General features: G+C 41.4%; 1 protein-coding gene across 4 annotated transcripts in view; it reads right to left on the bottom strand.

Moving 5' to 3' along the window:
- The window catches only part of ptprk (protein tyrosine phosphatase receptor type K), a 110,446-nt gene extending 88,750 nt beyond the window's left edge, over window positions 1-21,696 (bottom strand). For all 4 annotated transcript variants that reach the window (XM_034135506.1, XM_034135505.1, XM_034135507.1 and 1 more), the window contains exon 1: window positions 21,393-21,696. In XM_034135506.1, the coding sequence (XP_033991397.1) occupies window positions 21,393-21,468 (76 nt within the window). In that variant the 5' untranslated portion in view covers window positions 21,469-21,696. The remainder of the gene's footprint in view (window positions 1-21,392) is intronic.
- Between the last annotated feature and the right edge of the window lie 4,002 nt (window positions 21,697-25,698).

The raw sequence follows: 25,698 nt of genomic DNA, 5'->3' as shown, positions 1-25,698 counted from the left end.
TGACTGAAACTTAACACATAATATTTGAGAACCGAAAATGATTCTTTATAGTTGATATATTTTATAATATAATCATATAATTATGTGCAGAGTTCTGCAGCTCTACACAGAATCAGAAGAGGATGCTGCAAAGCTCTCAGAGACAAATTGTTTCTATTGACCCCGATCAACCTCTCACTCACTCTCATCAAACACACACACACACACACACACACACATCAAAAACACACTCTTGCTGCAACACACAAACACACTCCACTTAATATCTTCAGCACTCCACTCACCACTCCATTCCTCATCCAGCAAACTACTGGATGTTGTGTGTGTGTGTGTGTGTGTGTGTGTGTGTGTGTGTGTGTGTGTGTGTGTGTGTGTGTGTGTGTGTGTGTGTGTGTGTGTGTGTGTGTGTGTGTGTGTGTGTGTGTGTGTGTGTGTGTGTGTGTGTGTGTGTGTGTATAAGCTGAGGTGAAAGGTTAAATGATGGCCATTTAGATTCATCTCTGAGTTCACTACCAGGCAGCAAACCAAACACCCACACACACACACACACACACACAGAGAATCTGACGGGGTGGCCTCTGCTCCGTCAAAGTGCAGCAATTGTCTCTCCTCTTGTGTTTGTCTCTCGCCTGTCATTTAGGCCGATTCCAAACACTGAATGCATAATGAATGCAGTAATTGCAGCACTAAAGCAGTTGTAAAAAAATAAATTAAGAGAGAGATCACAACAAGCTACTCATTTGGTTGCTTCTCCCTTTTTGGCTTCGTACTCCTGCTTTGTTAAGTGATTCTGGGAGAGGCGAGCGTTCTCATGTTTTATAATTCCTGCATAAATCACTTTGTGTACAGCTGACCGCGTCTCTGTGGATGTGTTGTGACATGCTATCTACACATCTCGTAATATTCACTCTCTCTGGCATCCCGCTGCCTCCCGGGATGAATAAAGGGAGAGAGGGATGAGGGTGAGAGGGTTACAAATGGAGGTGGCACAGAGATGGAGGAATAAAGTGGTGATTGAAGTCATTCCGTCTTCACACCTACAGATTGGAAATCACAGAGCAATTTCCGAGTTTACCACACAAAGAGTGTGCGTGGGTGTTTGTGTTTGGGCGCCTCTCGGTTAATCCCTTCCTCGCAGACTAATTGACGGACCGACTAACAAGGAAGTAGACTGACAAACTGTCTTCAATCTGAACTTTTTACACACACACACACACACACACACGGACACACACTCAGTATATACACACAAACACAGCGTGATGACTGAGTGGACCCTGTGTCAATCCCAGCATGCTTCTCTGCTCCGAGGCAGCGGATTCTGTCATCACTGCAGTTACTGTCAGGACGGATCATCAGTAGCCGTGGCAACTAATTAAGACCTGCCTGTCAGGCCTGTGGTCAGTGTGTGTGTGTTGGTGTGTGTGTGTGTGTGTGTGTGTGTGTGTGTGTGTGTGTGTGTGTGTGTGTGTGTGTGTGTGTACGAATGGATAAACGCGTTCGTATAATTAACTACCTGTCATAAACACACACACACACTATCTCTAGTTAATTCCACTGTATCTGCCACGGTGCATCAACATACCCAGTGTGTTACTCACCACCACTCACCAGTCATTACTCCCACACACACCCAATTCACACACACACACACACACACACACACACACACACACACACTTAAATCCTTGTGAAGACTTACATCATACATGTGGAATTCATTGGTTTCATGTTATTGTGCTTTATGAGTACTGATTTTATATGAAGTTAGTATTTTTTTGCAAATGGCGGTTAACCACATGGCTTGGTCGTGTGAAGCGGGGATATACTCAAATTCAAGATATTAAGAAGGGATGCTCAATATATCAAAATATATCGTTATGGTGATATCAACATTGGAGTACACGCATCACAAAGATTGCTTGAACTGCAATAAATTAGGGCTTTAAGACGTTTTGACTAAGTGATCTTTAACTAATAAACAATACATCCCATGTTGTTGGAAAGTAATAATGCTGTATGTACTGTATACGTTTTTGTTCAAATATCGCAAGTGTTATCTGTTCCTGATATCGTGCAGCCCTAATATTAAGGCCTTATTGTCACATGCACAATAACTACAGCCCAGTGTTGGGCAATGAACATCTTAAGTCTCAGGCACCCTCCAAAATAAAATATATTTAAGACATATAAATAAAGAATTAAAGAAATAAAATAGTGTGGTGCAAGTGTCACAAAAAACGTGTTTTCAAGTGAAATTCATTGAAGATGTTATTGTAAGTTAAGAAGTACTATCAGAAAAATTTCAGTTTCTACGTAAAATAATTGAATGCCAAAAGGGTGCTGTATCTTAGTATTATTAGATTTTTACTGATGCATTCATGTGGAAGAAGCATTTTAATATAGTTGGTCAAGGTGGAGTTATTTTCAATTATTTGATATACTGTTTCCTGGAGCTGAAACAATTAATCAATAGTTGTGTTGGTTTCGGTTTTTAAATGTCTACTTGCTTCTCCCACAGGACTAACATCCAGTTAGCTAAACAACATTCAATCGTGTTTCAGCCGGATGATCTCTCAAACATACTACTTGTCCTCACCACATTAAACAGTGATGCAGATTCACTGACTTAAAACTGTGTGTGTGTGTACGGTCAGTAATGAGGTGTGACTAGTGTCAGTGAGAGTTGAGTGATCGGCGTAATGAGCGACAAGAGCACGGAGGGAAAGAGAGCAGACAGGAGGAGAAGCAAAACAGGAGATGTGAAGAGGAGGAGGGTGTATTAATATCTTTTTCACAACGATTGATTACACATCTAAAGGCAGTCTGTGCCTCTGCCAGTTGTCTTTGATGCTGCTTGATGTGTGATGGGACAGACCAAACAATGACTGTGTGTGAAGGGAGAGTCAGACTAAAGGAAAATTACACCATTGTTGTCCGTCTGAAATCAAGTTTAAGTTACCCTCTAATTTGATGTATTTAGCTGAACACCTGTCCATTTATACTTGAATTCTAATGATTAAAATGACAGGCATTCATTAACAGAAGTCATGCTCTGTGTTTGTTTATATGATTAATAATACAAAGTCGTGCCTATTCGTAAAACGGTTTAGTATATATATATTTTGACCAATACAAATGTAAGTTCTGTTACAGCTTGTGATGCTACGTGACTGTTTACATAGTTGATTGCTTTTGATTGGAAGGAGTCACAGATGTTTCCTTGCTGCTAATTAACACACATTAAGGTATTTTTAGGATATTCCTGAAGTTTTAATTGTGTAAATTTGGCAACGTACTATTTTGAAACTTGCTCAGAAGAACCAAGGAAGACAAAAATCAGTATTGGATTTCCAAATAGCTTCTGCAGCTCAATCTTAGTTGTGGCGTGTGCAGCTTCATATCATGGCAGGATTTATGTCAAATGTGGGAATGAAGTGGGCCAACTGGCGGAAGAAAAGTGGATTCATCCTCCACTATATCTCCCTGGATGAATCCAAAGAGCTCAGCCAAAAGCTGAAGAATGTAAAACAGAAACAGGCCCCTGAAAGACAAACACACTGATTTCACAGCAGAAACTCACTGAGTCTCCAGCCAGTTAGCAAAGTAAACAACCAGCAAACACACAGGAGAACAAGGAACAAAGTCCATCTCTCCAGTCTCTTCCTCCTTCTGTGTGAATATGGGTTAACAACTTGTATTTCTGCTGGTCAAACAGTGGTCAAACAATCATATGAGAATACACAGCGATGCTTTCTGTTCCCTTCTCCATATGGTATCAGCAAGAATGTAACCCAAATCAGGATGCAGACTTCTAAAGTGGAGAAAGAGCTCTGCATCCCATCAAGCCAGCATAACTTTCACCCTGCTCTGTTGTTATCAGCAGATACGGAGGAGGTAAGGAATGAGAGAGTGCAGCTGCAAGTGTTTGTTGTGTCAGTCTGCCAGAGTTGCTTATCACACTTCAAACCCTTTCTCCCACAGACCTTTATCTGCTCGCCACTACTCCCTATTCATTCTCCTCAATTTCGTCAAGGATTAGAATCCAAGTCTGGTAAGGTAAAGGTCCATATCATGCAACAAAATGTCTTTTTATCATTGTTCGAAGATACTTCACCCCTGCTCTTTTACTTTCTTGATGCTTTTATCCAAAACAACTTACATACACATTAACACCATATGGCTATGCATACGGGAGGAATTTCAGGGCTAAGTATTCTGCCTGAGGACACTTCAACATGTTGACTTTAAGAGCCTGGGATCAAACATCCGACCCTCGGATTGGTAGACGCCCATTAACATGCTGAGACACACTCACCCCATACTTTTCAGTGGTATTTTGCCACCACTTTTTTTGTTAATAACACTGTTTGAACTCTTATTTTTTGCATAAAATTTAAAATGATATATCTGTATATCTGCTAGTAAAGCCATGTGATAAGTAGGTTTAGCTTTACCCCGAAAGAAATGTGAAATAGTAAGAAATAGTGAGAAATTGCAACATCGTAAATCTAACGGACACTGTAACTGGTAGCAATACTGGATAAGTATGAGGTTCAGCAGAGACCTCATCACTGGATTCAATTTCCATTTACAGAGCTCATGAATTTAAGGTGATCTGATTCAGAACTGGCAACGAGAAACCCTGCCTCTCCATGGTCCAAATCTTGAAAAAATATCCATTTCACTTCTGTTCGTCTCACATGGCACACGTTATTCAAAACAGACTTCTCTGCTTTGACACAATTTCATGACGTGATTTTCTTCATTTACAAATCCTTTTACAAACATGTAAAAAAAAAAAGGGCTTTTAGACGACAGAGAAAGCTTTATAAATTAGCTCACTGGAAAAGCCAACATAAATGATATCATAGTCCCGAGATACAGCAAATTTGTTAAAACCACGCTTCATTATTCTCTAATAACACACTCAATTGATATCACAGCAGCCAAGAAAAATGATTTACAATTCACTTATGAAGAGTGGGCTTATCATAACAGCCATGGAGTGAACAGAAAAACTCTCTGACGTCAAGCCCGCTCTTTGTTCACAGTGTCATTTATAAAAAGTTTGGCTTTATAATTCCTTTTCACAAGTTGATGGAGGTTTTGCACTTGCGTTGGTTGCAACAGGCTGTGGATTTTCTCTGAGTCTAAGAAAAACCAGGCGATATTATTAACGTGAGTCATGTTCGGAGAAATCCCAAAAGAGAAGCTACGTGTTTGAGTACTCTGGAACAGGCTCATTATAAAGAACGTTAAATATAGAACAAACCCCTCAAATGTCGTTTTCCCCCCTTAGGTAGCTTCATGTTCAAATTGATTAAAATATTCAAACATACCAAGAAAGAGAAATATTTCAGAGGTCTTGTGCGTCATGTTTTGCACCTACCTGGTATGTTTATTATCTTAGAAAACATTAGGATTTTCACTTAACTTCACAATAAGGTTTGGTGGATTTGAACAATGTTTAGCTACACAACGGTGTGTAACTGACCCATTGAGATCCAATTAAATGTACCTTCTAAGAAAAATAAATGTTCCACATCTCAATGTTCACACAAACACTTTCACAGCCTTGTGGTATATATGGGAATGTTTTTGTTTTCATATGTTTATAATAACGGTCACCCCGAAGCTTAACTCTACTAAATTAGAGTACAGGGTGCTTTTTATTAAGGGTTGGCTACCATGGATGAGATATGGGACCATGTATAATCCAGGAAGAATCAAGTAAATCTCTCTTTTATCTGAGGAATGCCAACAGCAGTCCATTACGGTAAAGCTGGCTCGGCTAGTGGTATGTCAACTTTGATAACATTGTGTAAAGGGCAAAGAAGAAACATGTATTAACCAATTCACGTTGGCCTTTAACGCATCAGTGTTTTGCAACGCCACTTGTAGCTGTGGTATATAAGTCCAGGAGAATCCACTTAGGAGGGGAAATCAGGCATCAGGAAAAGTACTGTATCCTATTCTTAGCAACTGAAGATGGATCCACTAACGGCAGATTACTTTACTGTAAGCTTACATTAAGTAAAATCCCTGCTATGCCTGTTTCATGAAGTCCACAATGAACAGCTTTAACATCCTCAGCTCCACATCATCACCGGTAAAGATGAAATAATTATGTTTAGGTCAAACACGCAGCAAGAACTCACAAAAATACCTGCTCCTTCTCCCTTTTCACTCCCTCGTCTGCTGCCTCCATTAAAATCACCCCCCCCCCCCTCCTCCTCCTTCAATCTCTCTTGCTCTCTTTGGACCACTAACCTTGATTCACTGTTCTACTCGACTCTGCCTCGGGCTGGGACATGCATTCACACACACACACTGAACATGCACTGAAACATGTACGGGCAAGCAGATTTACAAGCAAAACACACAGCGGCAGACAGTGAGCGGTGGAGATATACAGATGTACTTGACCATGGTGAAGTAGAAGTGGTTAGTTTGGGGCCAGTGTGAGGGGAAACTGTGGCTAACCGAAACCACATGTGGCTGGCTTTCTCTCACTCCGTCCTTCGGTATGCGAGACTCTGATGTGTGCGTGTGTGTGTGTGTGTGTAGGGGGAGGTGTGATAGCAGACGGAGAGGCAGAGCTAGCGCATGGCTTGACTTTAACCTTTATTTATCCAGGGAACAACCGTAATGTTGGGCAGACATGCTGTTTGTAGGCATGCTGCTGTACGCTCACAAGGTTACACACTTGGGAGCGGAGCCGCGGTAACTACAGGTTTCTGCTGGTGGCCACTGACGCAGGCCCATACATCAGGCAGGTGCTTTGCTCAAGGGCAAAGTTAAAAACAAGTACAAAGTGGTACTTACTGAAGCCATGACATTCACATTAATCACTGTTTATGTGTCGGACAGGACACTGACCAATTTGAGCTGCACGATTTAAAAAAAAACTATCCAATTGTGATTATTTTGACTGATATTGCAGTTGCGATAGGATTCACAAAATTGGTGGGATTGATCATCATGATTCTTATTATCATTGGAAAAAACATACAATGAGAATGGTGTCTTTTCTTTACAGGATCTGCACCAAACAAACATGTTCTCTTAAGTATGTAAAATACGATTATAGGCTGCTCGGAAATACCTATTCTAAAACGGTGTTTCAACACATTTTTAGCCATAAAAACATATTGTGTTTTCTGCTATTTTAAAAGAACTAGTCCATATTGTGATTTCGGATAACCTTTTTGATTAACTGTGCAGCCCTATTACGAACAATTCCAAAAAAGTCTTGTGTGTTTTCTGGTTTTAGTTTCAGTGCAGACAATAGCACACTATAAGGGTTGTCAGTGTATGACAATATTTGTCTTTTTTTGCTTCTATTGTCAAATGACAACATCAGTTATTTAATTACAGGTCTTAAATGGTAACTCTTAAGTACAGCTAAAATAATCTCAAGGCTGATGCTTAATTAGACTGACTCAATCAAATCAACATTTAATCAAACAGACACATTAACAGATTGAGCCTTCACTTTCCAACAAAGGAAAAAACATTCTTCAAATGTCTTTTGGTCTTCAATTTAAATACTAAGAGACCAAGTGTAGTTTTGTAGGCATGTTGCTTATTAGAAACCACCTATTTGTGGTGTAATGTTGGACGGCATCAATGTAAAAACATGGCAGTAAAAACTTGACTTGAAAATATCAAACATCGTAAAGGGATTATGCTCATATTGTGTGGCCGTTGAGAACATCAGGCATAATATCTTGGTTTTGGTTATTTTGCAGAGTGGTCTAATTTCATGGGCAATCGTAGTGATCCTAGAGAAATATGAAGATGACAACCAATTGTATTTTTAACTTTTATGCCGCACAATTAGTTCAATATTGTCTGTAAAAATTGTTTTCCTAAATGAGCATTTACTAAGAACTTTAACAGGACACCAAAAGTGTCACATGTACCAACTCTGGAGAGATTTGAATTGTATGAAGAACAACAGAGTCAGATCTGTGTACTAAACGTCTAAGGGCATTAGATTAATTGCCTGGAACTCAAATGTTTTCCTCAGATAGACATTAAGAGTTTTTCATCATAATCCCCATCGAGAGCTCAACACACACAGACTGCAGTAGTTCAGTTTTAAACCTGTACTTAACTTCACACCGCTCCCTTTGTAGTGAGGGACTGATCCTACAAGACAGAGCGACGCTATGTGTTAAGGTAGTATTGTATGCATGTGTGTGTGTCTGTGTGTGTGTGAGGATGACTGTAAGGGACAGTTTATGTCATGGGGAGGTAGAGCTGTATCTGCTAACCGTTACTCCAACAAGACAGCTCTCTTGGCTCACACATACACACTCAACGGACACACACACACACTTTATTTACCTTTGGCCCAATACAGACATAGTGACAGTTAACTCAGCCACTTAATACAAAGCGACAGTTTCTTCTACTAAGACTTATATTCAGAGGGGAGGGGGGGGGGTGTGAGTCAAAGTAAATCTGGAAAACAGAGCAGAGAAAACACTAACAAAAGCATTCCTGAAAGAGGGTGAGAGAGATAGGCAGTCAGAGAAAACCAAGTGGAGACAGAGAGGGAGAGACCTTGATGTGATACAGGAGGGGTGAGACACGAAATGGTGAGACTGTTTTGTGCCAGTATGACACCGCAGAGAGGAATTTGTTCTTGAGTTTTTGAGCTATCAGATCAAACATGCAGAAACATCCCTTCGTTTGGTTGTTATATTCCAAACTGCTTCACCTAAATGTGCTTTAGTTCGAATAATTGAGGGGTTTGGTGGTGAAATTCCAGCTAAAGTTCCTGTTGTTGCCATGTTTCTCCCCAGAGCATTGCTCCCTTAACAATCTAAATGTCCACCTTAAACAGAACCCACACACTTAATCCCTGTAATACAACACCCATTCAGTCTGGATTTGGGAACATAAAATCCCACCCTTGATTTTGTTGTGGGTCTCCGGAGGGGCGAAACACTGAAACTGGAGAAACGAGGGAGAGGAGGTGGGATGAAGAAGGGGGGAAAGAAGGGGACGTGGGAGGAGGAGAGGGGAATGAGGAGAACATGAGAATGGGGGAGGGTTTGATCAATGTTGTGTAGCTTTGTTTAGGTTAGTAGGCCATAAATTCCGAGGAACAGAAAGGGAGGAGGACTGGAAGAAGGGAACGAAGTGAAATAACCGTTAGGAGAAGCTTGGAGAGGAGAGAAGGAGCGAGTCATACTTGGAAATGTTCGGTGAAAAAGGGAGGAGAGGAGAACTGTCTGAACTGAATGATTTCACTCGACTCCACCAGACACGGTGGAGTCTGTACAGTATCAACATCTCTGGGGTGTGTGTGTGTGTGTGTGTGTCTGTGTGTGTGTGCGTGTGTGTGTGTGTGTGTGTGTGTGTGTGTGTGTGTGTGTGTGTGTGTGTGTATGTGTGTGTGTGTGTGTGTGTGTGTGTGTGTGTGTGTTGCAGAAGTGATTTTCAACATTAAAAAAAAGAAATACTCTTACAATACAAATCACATGGCTACCTCCCAATGAAAACCTCACATGTCCTATTTTGGTGTTTTTCTTGGTTCACATGTGGCTTTGCAGCTGTGTGTCCGTTGGGAATTTCCCTGCAATGCCTTCTTATCACTTTCATTGGAAAGGACACACTGTTTAAAAAAACACTTATTCAGTGCTGCTTGCTTAACAACAAGGGTGACATGGGGATATATACGATCTCAGTAGGTGTCCTGAGCCTAAAATGTATAGAAACCATGGAAACACAATTGTTTAGTCGATGAATGCATGGAAATAAATCTGAACCCTTCAGACGTATATTCAGTTGCAAAGGCCCATTCAAGAGTATAAGGCAGTAGAACGGTTTCATAAGGCTTTCTATTACGGATTTCATTGAATCCAGTCCATATTGGCCATGAATATATTACCTTTTAAGTATGGCTCTAATGGGAGAAATGGGCATTCAAATCTACTGCATGTATTTTAAAAGACAGCTAAAGGTAATATTATCTACATCAGTTCATATTTGACTCATACAAACAGGGCTTGTTTTGGAGATGAGTCATTAAACGATACATTTGCTTTCCCTTAGTGTTAAACATGCAGATCTGAACTTTGAATATTATTTTATCACTGAGAAATTTGAGAAATCAAAGCTGCGGAGGACCAACAGAGAAACTGACAGACAGATGTTCAACATTTAAATGTCCGTCTCCAAACTCCCACACAGCCTGTCTGTTAGAGTGATTGACTGGAGGTGCGTACACGCAAATGTTGTCAGGCTGACCATGTGTCTGCAGTCATCTCAGACAGGAGGGAGGGACACAGGGACACAGGGACACACACACACACACACACACACACACACACACACACACACACACACACACACACACACACACACACACACACACACACACACACACACACACACACACACACACACACACACACACACACACACACCACACACACACACACACACACACACACACACACACACACACACACACACACACACACACACACACACACACACACACACACACACACACACACACACACACACACACACACACACACACACACACACACACACACACACACACACACACACACACACACACACACACACACACACACGGCAAAAAGATGGCTCTAGATTTAAATCTCCACTGAGCAGCATCGTGGTGAGGATACGCGGTCAGGGATGGAGATGATAATCTTAATGGACTGGTCATCTCTCTGTGAGCCTGATTCACACACACAAACACACATAGTAGGAGGGTTTATATATCTGGAAAGCTTTCTACTGCTCTCTAACTGAAATCAGCTTAAAGAGCAGAGTGACTAGAAAGGAGTAAGAACTGTAAAAATAGTCCTCTTGGAAATCTGGACGTACATACTGAGGCTGTACGGCTGAAAGTGGCTGAAGCAGAATGTCCTCGGGGATTTTATCATGAGACTACACACAGAGATCAGGAATGAGACTTGCTATGGTGTACTGCACAGAGATTGCTTATGGCTACTTTTCTGTGTGTGTGTGGGGGGGGGGGGGGGGTGCAGCTTTATGACAGATGTCGTCTTAACTGGACTAATGGAAACCACTTCAGCCACTGCCTTTAGCCACACACACACATAGGAGCCCTGTGGCCATGTCTATAAGCCCAATCCACCTGAAGGCTAACATGAAGAGGCTCACTCCTTCATACGCGCACACACGCTTTGTTGTCACATTTAGTCAACAAACACACAAAACCCATTGCCTTAAGTAGAGTAAAAAAATTGCTTTTGTCTCCGTTTTGAACTAATTCTGATGCCTGTCACTTCCTTATCTTAATTTGTCTAAAGTGTCTCTTAAAGGTGGGGTACGTAAGTTTGAGAAACCGGCTCGAGATACACTTTTTGTTATATTCCATGGAATGCTCTTAACATCCCGATAGCAATGAATACATTAAATGCTTTGACAATAAATACATTAAAACATTTCATCTGTGGAAGCCGTAGTACTGTAAAAAGCCGGCCCGGCTAAAATAACTGGATGGTAACTGGATGTCAGCCTTCCAACTGTGCACAAACTTATCTCGTGCCCTCATTGGTCATGTGCGCGTTCGTGTGTGTTGGAGGAGGGGCTCTGTAAGGAAGTGGCAGATTTGTTCCGGCTGTGTATTTTCAAATTCTAGCGCACTCGAGCTGGTTTCTCCAAAATTACCTACCCCACCTTTAAAGAGCTTTGAATGGGAGATAAATAGCCTTAGGACACTGAAAAGCTTTCAAGATTATTTTTGGGCAATGTATCTTTTGGTATTTGGTTGTACAACAAGAAAGAGAGAGACAAAAAGATTTTAGGTGAGAGCAATGAGTTAAACTTTGGCCAGCTGAGTCACCGTTCCCCTAACACTCCTGGAGGTTTGGCTTCAGCCCAGAAAGATCAAACATTGGCAAAACATGCAGGACAATGGCAGGGTTTTTGAATAAGATTAAATGCAAGGGTTCCTGCCAACACTTGGATGAGCTTAGAGATGACTTCTTCATATAAGGTTCCTTGAATGAAACTTCACAATAGTCTGTTCATGTAAATATTAAGTATTGTTAGCCAATTTGTGTAGATTCACACTATCTTTTTCTTTTAATTGAAGAGAAGAGCAACATTTTCCTGAAGTAGAGGACCATTTAAAAACATGTCTATTTTGAGGCTCAGTGGGCGATGTGGATGGAAACTGAAAACTTGACCTCAAGTGAGGATGTTAAAGCAGTTTATGTTCAGATCTCCGTCATTACTTGGAGTCATGAATTATTGAATACCGAACAAGAAAATGAAGTTGAAGTTGTTTGATTAGGTCCCTATAAAACACAAAACAAATTAAGATATTGAGTAAATCCACAGCCAGTAAACCAAGTCCTTTTAGAATTACAGTAAAATAGACTGTAAACGTATTCCTTAAAAAAGATTACATCTTAATTCATTTTTCGTTTACATACTAAGAATTCCCTTATCAGTAAAAGTAATTACAAACACCTCTTTTCTCAGGGACTAAGGCCCCGTCCACACGGAGACGAAACGGAGACGAAAACGAAAACGAACCGAATTCGATATCAAAAAAGTCTTCCGTCCACACGGAATCGGCTCAAGAAACGTGTCAGTCCACACGAGACCACGCGACCCACTGGAGACGCTGTAGTACATATGCCGGGCCTGCAAGTGGCGAAAATACACCAAAAGCAGCGAATAAGACCGATGACGATTATTATTATTATTATATTATTGTTGTTGATGGTTGTGGTAGAGGAGCTGTAAATGTTGCACTAAAATCTGCATCATGGTCAGTCGCGTCTGGAGCACGAACGCAACCCTGTGATCCGCCATTGTTGTTGTTGGCGAAACGCATCAGCATTGACCCGGGTGACTCGGGGGTGAGCAGGAGAGGTGGGGAGAGGCGGGGCTATGGCGTCATCGTTTTCAGGGAATGATCGTATAGGGCGTACACACGGAGCCGCAAACGTTTCGTCCTCAGACCTACCCACTTTGGGAGCCGTAATCAAAGGGTTCGGGCTCCGAATCCGCGTTTCCATGTCGGCCTTGTGTGGACGAACCGTCTATACGATAGAGAACGTTACCGGATTCAACTGATATCGTCTCCGTGTGGACGGGGCCTATATTGAGTGTAATCTACTGAGATTTTTGAAGCCAATGCAGATCCTGGCAATGAACCGATTTCAGGAACCTGTCCTTCTTAATGTGAACCGACAGTATTTCTGCCTCGCTGGGTTTTTATTAGGTCTCTATTATTTTTGCATTTAATAATTTGTGTTCTGGAGCATAGCACTCCAAATCCTATATGTGACTCCCATACACGTACAAAATAAAAATGTAAAAAAGAAACACTGCTTAGTTGTGTTTTTTATTTTTAAGGATTAACCAGAATGTGACCTCCGCTGTGGATTTGTATTGCCTTTGATTTTTGTAACACAAAAAGAATCATATTTGCTTTGATTTTGTCACAGCAAAGCCTTGTGGGAGACCAAACTCCACAGATGCACAGCGATCTCTCTGTACGTCTGCAGTGTGAAATATCTGCAGCGGATTTTACAAACCTGTCACTTCCACAACAAAAAAATAACTCCCTCATTAACAACCATCCGCTGTGTGTGTGTGCGTGTGTGTGTGTGTGTGTGTGTGTGTGTGTGTGTGTGTGTGTGTGTGGGTGTGTGTGTGGTGTGTGTGTGTGTGTGTGTGGTGTGTGTGTGTGTGTGTGGTGTGGGTGTGGGTGTGTGTGTGTGTGGGTGTGGTTGTGTGTGTGTGAGTGTGAGAGAGACAGAGACAGAGAGATAGACTGAGGGGGAGGGAAGATAGAAGATATGTGTGAGACAGAGGGAGAGGATGTGAAGTTGTTAAAAGTGGACATTGGGAAGGAGAAGACGAAGAAGAAGATGAAGAAGAAGAAAGAAAATGAAGACAAAAAGGAGTAGAAGTATACGTAGAAGTAGAAGAAGAAGAAATGGAGAGGTGTGGTCGGCTACTGCAGGAACAAAGTGACTCAGCGCTCCTTTTAGTAAAGACCGGGCTCAGATAAACAAACAGCACCTGGAAACTTCAAACCTCCCGACAGCTGTCTAACTACACAGAGACAGACAGAGACAGACGCACACAGCAGGGGAGACTCACACACACATGGCACATAGATTAACAGACACACACGTTAGCAGAGTCTCTAAAACAAACCACTGCAAGAGCACTTCAAATAGTTCATCTAATAAATCAAGGTTGTCGTTGTAGAGATTATTCCCAGGGGCCAAATAGGCACATTTCCATGAAGCACCGGAACTAATATGACATTTTAGAAAAATAGCCCAATTTCATACTATCTTAATAAGGTGTAGAAGTACTTTAAAAGCCATGTGATGGTGTGTTGGGTAAAGGTGAGATTTCTCATAGGTGCATTAACGACTATAAATGAGTCCAAATGGGATGGTTAGTAAAGACACATCAGATTAAAAAAAATGGGATGACAAAATCACAATAACAGATGTCTACAGATTGAAAACTGAAAGTGACAGGTAAGGTAAAGTTTGTTGGCTAACGATGACGACACTAGAGAGACTATGATGACGATGATGATGACGATGATGATGACTATGACAGATAAAGCTCAGCTCTTGGCTGGCCACTCATAACTCACCCTTCTCAGCGCGCCCCATGTGAGCTGGGTCCAACAGAAGCAAAGAAGCAGAGAATAATAACAAGACAGAATTAGATTGGAAAGCATGCACAGTGTAAAGTCACATACAAGAGAAAAGCAGTGTCTCTTTAGATGTGAAAGATCCACACAGGGCCTATACCCTCTCAGTTTTAGGGCAGCAACTTACTTTCTTTTTAAAATCAGGACCAACATATAAACAATTCACCATCATTCAAAACGCAAACAGAGAAATTGAAAGAGAGAAGAAGAAAATCCACACAATTGCGACGTTGGAGTTAGAGAACGTTTGGCATTTTGCTTAAAAACCAAATTCCTTTGTACCAATACACTAACAGAATATCGACTAATTGTAGCAGCTTTAGTCAGGTATAACCTTTTTCTTATCTGCACTGTTTTGCCTTTTTTATAAGCAGGTTTTTGAACATCAATACTTCTTTTCGGACCAATCTACAGAGAGTCCATAGCGCCAAGTTAGTTAAAGCTGTCTAGTAGCAAAAGCTGAAAACAAGCTTTTTCTTACCTCTTCTTTCCTTATTGGATTATTCACAACAGACAGTTTCTGGTTTAAATCTTAATTTAGCCAATTTTAGATTGTTTTTAATTTAGTTATTGCAGCTTGTGTTTGAACAACATTAACGATGTCTCATGTTGTCTTTTATATCTACTATACATTAGTTATTAGTTGAAGGTTAAAAGTAGGGATGCTCCGATTGATCGGCCGATACTCACTCTCTGCCGATCGATCGGTGCTCTCTAAAAATGCCGATCGCGAGAGCCGATCGCATGACGTAAAATGATGACGTAAAATGATGACGTAAAATACATGACACTTTTCTCTGTGCGCGGTAAAACAAGCTCGCCAAAATGGCTTCACCAGTCTGGCAGTATTTTGAGGTGTCCGAAAATGACAATAAAATAGCGGTATGCTACGTGTGTGAAGCAGAGATCCTGCAGCTCCGCCCGCTATGACGGACGTACGGGGGGGAGCAAAACACACACTAAGAGTTAGACCTAACACACTTAGCTATTTTATCTACCTCTGGAACAAGATAAACTAGTTATACATGTGTTTATTATTCACTGTCGGGTCACTCCTTACTGGATCAGTGAGCTGCATGAGACGATACTGACAGGCTGTCAGGAGAGAGAGAGAGGGGGAGAGAGGAAAAGAGAGTGCTTCCGCTCATTTCTCCCGTGTTATTATCCAAAGTTAATGTAAACTTGAATAATGTACTTCATTTGAATGTAATAATTATGTTGGTTGTTGTTTGTGGAAGCGCCAGTGAATGAGCCCCATTAACTGAGTTTTAAACATCACTTTAAATGGAAGATCCCCATAGGCCCCGCCCACTTGATCGGATCGGCGATCGGTATCGGCCGATACTGATTCCGGCGATCGGCCCCAAAATTGGCGATCGGAGCATCCCTAGTTAAAAGCGTAGAGCCTACACGTAAAGCTGAGGAGGCCCTGACATGAGGCTCCTCAAAAACATAAGTACATGCAGACACAAAACAAAGTGTAATTGCTCAGCTTGGCTTTCTCCTAGAGGTTAAAGTACAGCTTGTTGAAAGTATGGACAACATTCAGGTAGTTTAAGAAAGAACCAGCAGCGACCAAATGACCAACACCTTCAGAAATCATGCATAATTTTGTATGTATAGAGTATTTGGGACAGTATGTTGACTTGCACATGTTGTTGCATTGTTGGAGAAGCCTGTGACATAAGATTTTCAACTGCATAATTACTCTGTAGCTATGTCAGATTGACAATAAAGAACCTTGAACCTTGAACCTTCCTGACACACACTGTAACCTTTGATCAACCTCGACCTTTACCCTCTGCTTCACCTCATGGTAACCCAGACAATTATAGTTTTCCCAGGTCTGTCATCAGCTGCTTCCAATCCTCTCATTTCTTCAACACTTGGACACACACACAGACATCATATATATATATCATTATCCACACACTAGACTACACAACTGGTACTGATGCTGCTCACATCTGTGTGAGTGTGAGCGAAAGAGAGTGTGTCTCCACTGTAATGTAATTAATCAACTGAGAGTGTTGATTACTTAATCTGTCATTAGCCAGCCATGTGTGCAAGTGTGTGTGTGTATTAGTGTGTGTGTGAGGCAGTAGGGTGTTTCTATGCCCCCTTGTACAGACAGCTGTGACCAGAGCCAAACAGGGCAGAGCAGAGATTGATGATACTGGACTAATACCATCATTCATCAGGGATGTGATATTTCAGGGATTGGGATTTGTTTTGGACGTGCTGCCTTCCTTCATTTCCAACGGGACTTTTACACTTTCTCGGTTCATTTCCTGCTCACTGACTGATGATTTACACCCAACATGTACCAGTTTCTAAAGGCTAATCCAGATATATCATTTACTGCATCTCACTCCACCTGTTTGAAAAAAAGAATGAAAAAATGCCAACCAGATGACATCTGAAAATTGCAAACTGTGGCAAGCAGCAATGTGCTGTTTGATTAATAATGTAATCACCGTAGAGATAGTTATTGGATATGCGCACTGATTAAAATGTTACTTGCCAAACTCTGAAAGATGTGCTTGAAACTTGCACAGTATTTGTTGGAAATGTTTCTTGTGACTACCAAGGCATCCTCTTGTAGTACTAACAGTTTTTGCCCAGCATGATGTTTGGAAAACCTGTCTCCATCATGTCATGTTCTCTCTCTCCCTCATTCTTAACTTTCTGACAACAGCAAGAGGCGAAAGGTTGCACCGCCGCTGCGTGTCGCTAATCCATTTTTCAATACAAACGCACCAATTCACACACACACACACACACACACACACACACACACACACACACACACACACACACACACACACACACACACACACACACACACACACACACACACACACACACACACACACACACACACACACACACACACACAACACACACACACACACACACACACCACACACACACACACACACACACACACACACACACACACACACACACACACACACACACACACACACACACACACACACACACACACACACACACACACACACACACACACACACACACACACAGTCTAATGAGGGATTAGCTAATGAATTCTCTCAACAGATTAATTACATTTTACACACACACACGCTTGTGTGCGCACAGACTCCATCCCCAAACGACTGAAGATATGAGCCAGTACTTTGAGAGAGACGGGCTTTTTAAATCTATCACTAAATTGAAATCCGACGAAACAGATTGGCTCTGGGCAAAGTGGCATTTGATTTAGAGAGAAGACATTAAGACGGATCTGAAGGACAGCGGACTAAAGCATTACTTTTAAAGAGAAAAATAAATAAAGCAGCCTTTGATTCGCTGCCATTTTACATGGCACGAGTAGAATGAGGAGGCATTTTCACATGAATCCAAATGAGAGGCAAACATTTCACATGCGCATCTTTGTACCACTGTATTCCGGAGGGCTTAAAAGCATCGGCCTCCCTCTTTCTCTTTAAGTGACAGCAACACAAGAGTTGACACACACATTTGCTCAACACACACACAGGACATGACAGAGAAACACACACACACACACACAATCCCTCCTGCCGTTTTCACAGTCTCTTGAGTAGAGGAGATGCCCACGGCCAAAAACCAATGGTTGCTTTTCTTGTTTTTTTTTCTCCCCCTCCTCCTCTCCTGCTTTCACTATCACTCTGTTTCTCCCGCCTTACTGGGGGAAAACACACCATTTTATTTCATCTTCTAAATGCGCCGAAAAGTAATTATAATTAAAACCAACTTGATTGTAATGTTGAAAATACAAAAATAACTTACAATTATAATTAAACAGGCTCAAATGTGGTGTTCAGCAGCAGCCATCTAATTTGTCTGGAGACACTAATGGAAAACAATTATTTCACTTCATTAAGATGAAAGACGTCTGGAATCTGTGTCACAGCTCCATCAGAGAGGAGACGGATTAGAAAGTTGTCAAATTAACATAAACTCACTTAGACTCGTTCACATTTATTACACTGGCTTTTGGAAGCGATAGGCCAAAAACAAAACTGCCGCAAAACAGCACGATAAGAAGAGACAAGGGAGAGACGGATTTACGCCATAATTGATAGTTTGACTTTCTAAATGGGAAACTAGAAGATAAAGGAGGAAATGAGACACAAAAAGTGACTTTGTTAAGGAGTGACGGAGAGTTTTGTATCCTTCACTGTTTTTTCTTGTCCTTGTTTTTACAGAGAGACGGCCACTGGTGCTGCAGCAACACACATCCCTGCTGTGGTTCTCTCTGATTTCCCTCATGTCATCCCTTATGATCTAATAATGACACATATTCTCAGTGACAGTTCACACTGGCTGCATTAATGATCCACCTATAAACCATATCAGCTCCGTCAGTTCAACATTTACTGAACAAATGTAATACAAATGCTGTCAATCAATGATGGAAAAAACAGTGCTGATCTTTAAAATAAAGCATGCCCTGCAGGTCTTTGTAACAATAATTGAGTGAAAAGTAAACTCTTAATTTCCATCAATTAAGGTTCAAAGTGCATACAGAAAAGGGGATATCAGGTACATGTTATCCTGGGAACTTGGTGGTTTCAATGCAACTATAACAATAATGTTCCTGGCATTTAAAATAAACACTTTTCTCTCTGCAACACAACAGCAAGCTCTGTTTTTCAACCCCCTTTTTCCACACTGACCTCCCGCTCCCTGTAAAGCAGCATCTACTCACTAGTATTTACTTGCAAATTAACAGCACTCAGATTCCCAAAGAGGCCTCAAAGAAATTCCACACATTTGTTAGCCAGGGGGCCAAATGGCCACAAGGGAGGGGGAGAGGAGGGGGGGAGGAGGGTATAGCAGGGCTGGGGAGAGGAGGGGTGGGGTGGGCAATAAAACGTTCACAGATGAAGCGTTAATTAATGTGTAATTTCTATGCAAATCATTAGCATTCCTAAGCGAATACTGAGAGAGAAAACGACGCTTTTGTGCTATTTCTGGTTATTTCATGCTTTTCAATCGGGGCTTGATGTGTCCTTTATTACAGCCATATAAGGTTTTAGTATAATTTTGGAGGTCAGACTTGTAACAGCTGTGTGAGACTCTCTCTTTATCTGCCTGTGCGTGAGTGTGTGTTGGAGTTCAGAGACGAACAACTGCTGAATGTGGAAATAAAGCGCGCAGCAGCCACGCAGACAGCGACACAGTTACACAGAGTTTGCATGCACGGACATCCAGAGCTGCACAACATATACACTGCGTCCTGCACCACGACACTACACACAGCTACAGGATAACTCTCTTTCTCCAGTTCATTTAGGGCACTTTTGCAGGGGCATCGTCCCGGAGAGCATCACCAGTTGTTGCAGCGCGGACTCAAAGTGAATACGTATTTCTGCAGGGAAGCAGAGGCACTCTTTAAACTGAAGTCAAGAAGACCCAGAATAAAATAAGAGTTTAAAGTCACGGTCGATGGGAATGCACTCGTATGCATGTAGTTTAACTGTATCTATTAGGAATGGAATTGTGCACATATTCCAACAACTCACATCGTACATTTCCCCAGATTTCGTGCGTAAAAAGAGATGAAACCGGGGTGTATATAGAGAAATAAGTAACTGATCCTCTCCATCTTTCCTCTACTTCAGTTAAATCACACCTTGCAATGATAAAACCCATTCAATCAGACAGGCAATCGGGCTGTATCCCTAACCATTAGGTTTTATCGCAAGTAAAGTTGGAGCAGAAGAGGATCGTTTGGTTTGCAGAGAGTAAAAAAGCTCACGGTGGTTGCGAACACAAGCGATCATTGCATCCTATAAAATATACTTTCCTCTTCAACCACTTGAAATACATCACAGACTAAAGAATAACACCTTACAAAAACATTAGTAGGCTGCACTAGCATGCATTAAAAACGAATACGAGTAAGAAATAATAATTCAAGTAATCACAGGATGGAAAACAGCATCAAATGCAAGATCACTGTAATACCCAGACCCTGTACAAGTATTCATTGTGACACTATGTGATTATTATAGTTAATAGATGGTGATCTCCGTGCACACAGTAACTTTTTCTCCATTCATGCGCCGTCAAGAGGCTGCACGGAGGAACGATGTTTCCCACTGTACACTGCCGTTAAACCGTAACCCCGTGCAAAAACATGTTTCTTATTGTAACCTTTGAAGTGCTAACCTCAAACAATCGTTTTATACAGAACATCCTCACTCCGGGATAAGTGAACAAACTGAAAATAATGCAACTTTGTTTTTAAGATTAGTGTTCACAATCCAAACTATGAGGGTCAGTGTTAGTCATTTGTGCAAGTGAGACCGACATACTTGGCAAACAGACTGAAATGAAACAAGAGGCGACTCACTCCGGCTTTAAATGTTACTCGCAATGCAACCTAAGGAAAACATTTCATTTTAACAGTGACAAAAAGCACCTTTACGCCTAAAAAAATGCACGTCTCGCTTCCGAGGGTGATTTAAAACATCCCCAAAGCGACAAAACAGACACGCCAGTACGTTTTCAACACGGAGGCTAACTTTTCTCCTGCACCTAAACACACCTGTCATGGATTCATACGCTTACAAGGTTGCAGAAAATGAGGAAATAGTGCAAACTTTACTAACAGAAAACATTATTAACAGCCTATTGTTCATGTTTTCGTCCTTACCTGTCGGTATCTGCCCGGACACGTTAGCCGAAAAGAGAAACAGGAGTCCCAGGAATACGGGGAAAAGTGTATCCATGTTTTCAAACGTGGCCGTGTGAGAGTCTGTAACAGTTTTTCCCCGGAAAAGTTTTTCCTGCGAGTGTTCTCCGTCCTCTCCTCCGTCTTCAGTCTTCTTTATTTCTCTCTTTAGTGTGTTGTTATTATTATTCCTCCTGGTGTGGATTCAGAAGCTCCATTCTCTCTCCGGTTGCTCTCTTTTCGCTTCCTACGGGCTCTCGCGGACACTACACTTTGTTTCACGCGGAGTGAGAGAGCGCGAGGGAGAGAGAGCGAGCGCAGCAGAGAAAGTGCGTGACGTCACGAAGCAGGAGTTGATTGGAAAAAAAAACATACAAAATAAAAACACACAAATTAAAGAAACAATGTAGGAACTCTAATAGTACCTGTCATGTGAAATAATAATAATAAAGGTTTCTTTATAAATAATTTTTCCATCAGTCATTTTTACATTTCTTGTATTGTATTAGTTTAAATGATTGTTTATTTATATTATTTATTTTTCATCAAATACAAAACGTTTAATGAATCGCTCATAAATGCGATAAAAGGTTATGTTTGATCAAATGTTAATACGATATGGTGTTTATTAGGCAATAGATTAACCACAACATTGTACAAGAGATGGTAAAAAAAAATAAGCAGCATGTTGCTTGAATGTTAACATATCAAAAATAATGATCTACTAATTAAATGCATCAGTTATTATACTATACCATCCTGAAAGGGGCCATTCTACACGATGAGAACTGTTTTTTTACTTCAAATCCTAAAGTAACGTATAATGCTGGTCTTTTTACTTGTGATGAAGAATGGTTTTGGTTGTATTGTTACGTTTAAGTAAACCGAGTACAATCTAGAAAATGTAAATTTGTCAGCCTAAAAAGGTAATAATTAGGGCTGATTAAAATATTTAATCGCGATTAATCGCATGATTGTCCATAGTTAATCACGATTAATCGCAAATTAATCGCACATTTTTTATCTGTTCTAAATGTACCTTAGAGGGATATTTTTCACGTTTTTAATACTCTTATCAACATATGAGTGGACAAATATGCTTTATATGTTTGTTTATTATCATTTGAACAATGACAAATATTCTGATGAATATTAAACACAACAACCTGAACATTACAAATATTCGCCTCAATTCAACCTGGAACCTCTCTCATACAATAATACAGTGTGTGTGTGTGTGTGTGTGTGTGTGTGTGTGTGTGTGTGTGTGTGTGTGTGTGTGTGTGTGTGTGAATGTTGAGACACTGTGATGGATCGTTGGAGCTATGTGCAGCTCAAGGCATATATGCTCCAACGGGAGCTGCCTGGACGCTGCAATCATGTTGCGCGTACTATCCGTGCTGAGTGTGCTGACTTTTCGTACAATGTCCCACTGTCTGGCTACCTGCATAAAGTCAAGTGCTCGGCACAGTTGTCGGCGAAATGTCATTGAAACAGCTCCTTATATCCGTTAGCGCAGCTAGCTAGCACCAGATGCTAACAACAACAACACGTAAGGTGTGCCTCGCTCGCGCGAGTCGCGCCACACATACACACTCCCTCCCGGTCCTCCCGATGGCCAGTCCGGGCCTGCCGGTGGGCGTGGAAGTGTGGTCTGCCACAAGCGGGCGGCAGGAGTAGGGCTGTCAGCATCAGCTTGTAGATGGTATTTTAAACTTGATGCGCTCTGAAACTACGGGGCGGCCGAGGACAAAAAATACACATGCGTTAATCGCGTTAAAATAATTAGTGGCGTTAATTTTTTTTTGCGTTAACGCGTTATTAACGCGTTAACTTGACAGCCCTAGTAATAATATATCAAAGTTGCCATCAGTTCTTGTTCCACTCCCCCCTAGTGGCCAGAAATATATGTTAGCGGACATTTAAACATTCAAAACACATTCTTACAAATACAAAGTACAAAGGAGCAGCACTAGTTGGCCCCTTGAGAACAGTTTCTGACACAACAATATTTATAATTCCTGGCACAGTCCAGAGGCCTGTACTACGAAGCTGGATTTTCGCTTAGCCGGCTAACTTCAGGGAAATCTCGGGCTTTCCGGTCCTACGACGCTGGTTCTCTTTTTAGCAGGCTAGATTTCCATGGTAACTTATGCTGAGCGGCAAACCTGCTCCGGAGCAGGTTAGGTGGCAGGCTAAGAGATCAACTCAGTGAAAGCACCGCCTGCTGACCAATCAGAGCTCCGTGTGCGGAGTTTAAAGCGATCAATTCATATTACAGGATAGAGGAAATACAGAAAAACTGCCGTTGCAGGAAAGACGGCCGGCCAAAATCAACTGACTGTGTGAACGTGAAAATTAATAGAATATCCCCTCCCATCTTCAGAGCAATCTGACTATTATAATATTAGCGTTAAGAAAGCTTACTTAAATATCTGCCACGACATAAGTAACCGGATCAGAGTAACATTAAGTACAGTCCGCGGCACTGTGAGTGCAGACGTCGATGTGTCCCATTATCATTCATATCATATCACATCATAATGTATCATATATTTCCTTATTTGAGTCAGCTTCTTGAGCCGTATCTGGCCGTGCAACACTCACAGTGTCACATACTGTATGCAGAAGTATTATTTTAAGCAACACATTAAGTTGACGAAACACTGGAGTCAAATGTAATTAAAGTCAGATCCACTCGTGTCTTACTCACTCGTGGGGCAGTGATTTCATAAACCTGTTAATGTACGCATTCAAACGCTTTTTCTTTTACCAGCTGTATTCACCTTGCAGGTGCAGCTATGTGGCTTTTATCCTGGATAAAGTGTTTAAGTCATGGATCTTTAAAGTTTAACTTCTTCATATTTGACTAATATTAAAGTTCACTTTTCATTCAGGAAGTATGACGCTGCGCTGTCAGTACGCTTGTCCGTGTTTGAGATTGGTCGAATGCTCCAAATACCACCCCTTTCATGTGAACGCGCACCTAACTAGATAGGACACGGCTGGCTTGAGCGATCCACTTGATAACCAGCGTCGTAGTACAGTTTAGCCAGAGCGCGTATGTTTTGGATTGGGCCAACCGGCTAACTCAAACATATCCAGGTTAGGTTGAACCAGCTTCGTAGTACAGGCCTCAGGACTCCTGTCCAACTCTGGGCCCCTAAACCATTCAGCTGCCAACACCTCAAAGGCATCCTGCTAATAAACCCTATAGAACAGAACAGCATAGAAATCAATAGAATAGAATCAGTCAGAAATGTAATGTATGTAATAAGGTACATTTACCCAAGTACTGTACTATAGTTTTGGGGGTTTTGTTAATTACTTGAGTATATCTATTTTATGCTTAAGCAATAGCTCACGACAGGCTGTGGTTTATGGTCATTATATCAGCTAAGGCGCGTGGTTCGGCCCGACGCGAAGCCAAGCCACCACAGCCCAACTGCCACCACAGCCACCAACAGCCACCACAGCCCAACTGCCACCATAGCCACCAACAGCCACCACAGCCCAACTGTATACAGTTAAATCGACCGGACTTATTTCTGCAGATGTGATCGTCCTTAACAACGGTCAATAAGTCCTTGCTGCACATTATCCCTTACATGTTTCCATCTTAAGCGTTGTTAGTTAGTTAGTTTCATAACGGACGTAATGTAACAGTTGTAACGGTTGTAGCTTTTCTCAGACGCGGAGGGATACTGACTTGTTGTGAAAAGTAACTACAATTCTACCCGTGATATACGCTCATTATATCACGGCTAAGAACCAATCAGACTAGACAACCTACACCTTCTGCAGGTGAGAGGGAGACACTCAAAGAAACAGACAAAAAGTCATTAAATAGCACATTTTTAATATATGAAAATGTTTGTGTTTATATATTAAGTCTGTTAATTAGGCTAATTTACAGTAGAAAGACTTAAAGGACACATAGAAAAGTTGCAGGTAAAAAATCAGTCTTTCCTAGACACAAGCCAGAGTGTTTGGATCTGCAACGTCATATATAACGCCAGGACTGGAGGGGCTTCTTTTTGATTTAAAGGAGACCTTGTGGTCGCTTGCTGGACTGTGAACGCTTCCATAGTTTTTATTTCTGCTAAGACCCTTTCTGTCAAGAAAATGATTTAAATTACTGCTGGGTTTGCTTGAAAGATGACCTTTATATCACTGGTTTCACACCATAAAACTGTGAACCTTGCACATATTACTGTATACTTTGCACATTTCTTTTAAACGCTACCTCTATTTCACAGCTCTTCCACTTAAAATTCTGGTACACTGC

This window comes from Trematomus bernacchii, unplaced genomic scaffold, assembly GCF_902827165.1.
Source record: "Trematomus bernacchii unplaced genomic scaffold, fTreBer1.1, whole genome shotgun sequence".
In the NCBI taxonomy this organism is placed as follows: domain Eukaryota; kingdom Metazoa; phylum Chordata; class Actinopteri; order Perciformes; family Nototheniidae; genus Trematomus; species Trematomus bernacchii.
Note: the sequence above shows the minus strand (reverse complement) of the source record. Positions and strands in the feature narration are given on the sequence as shown.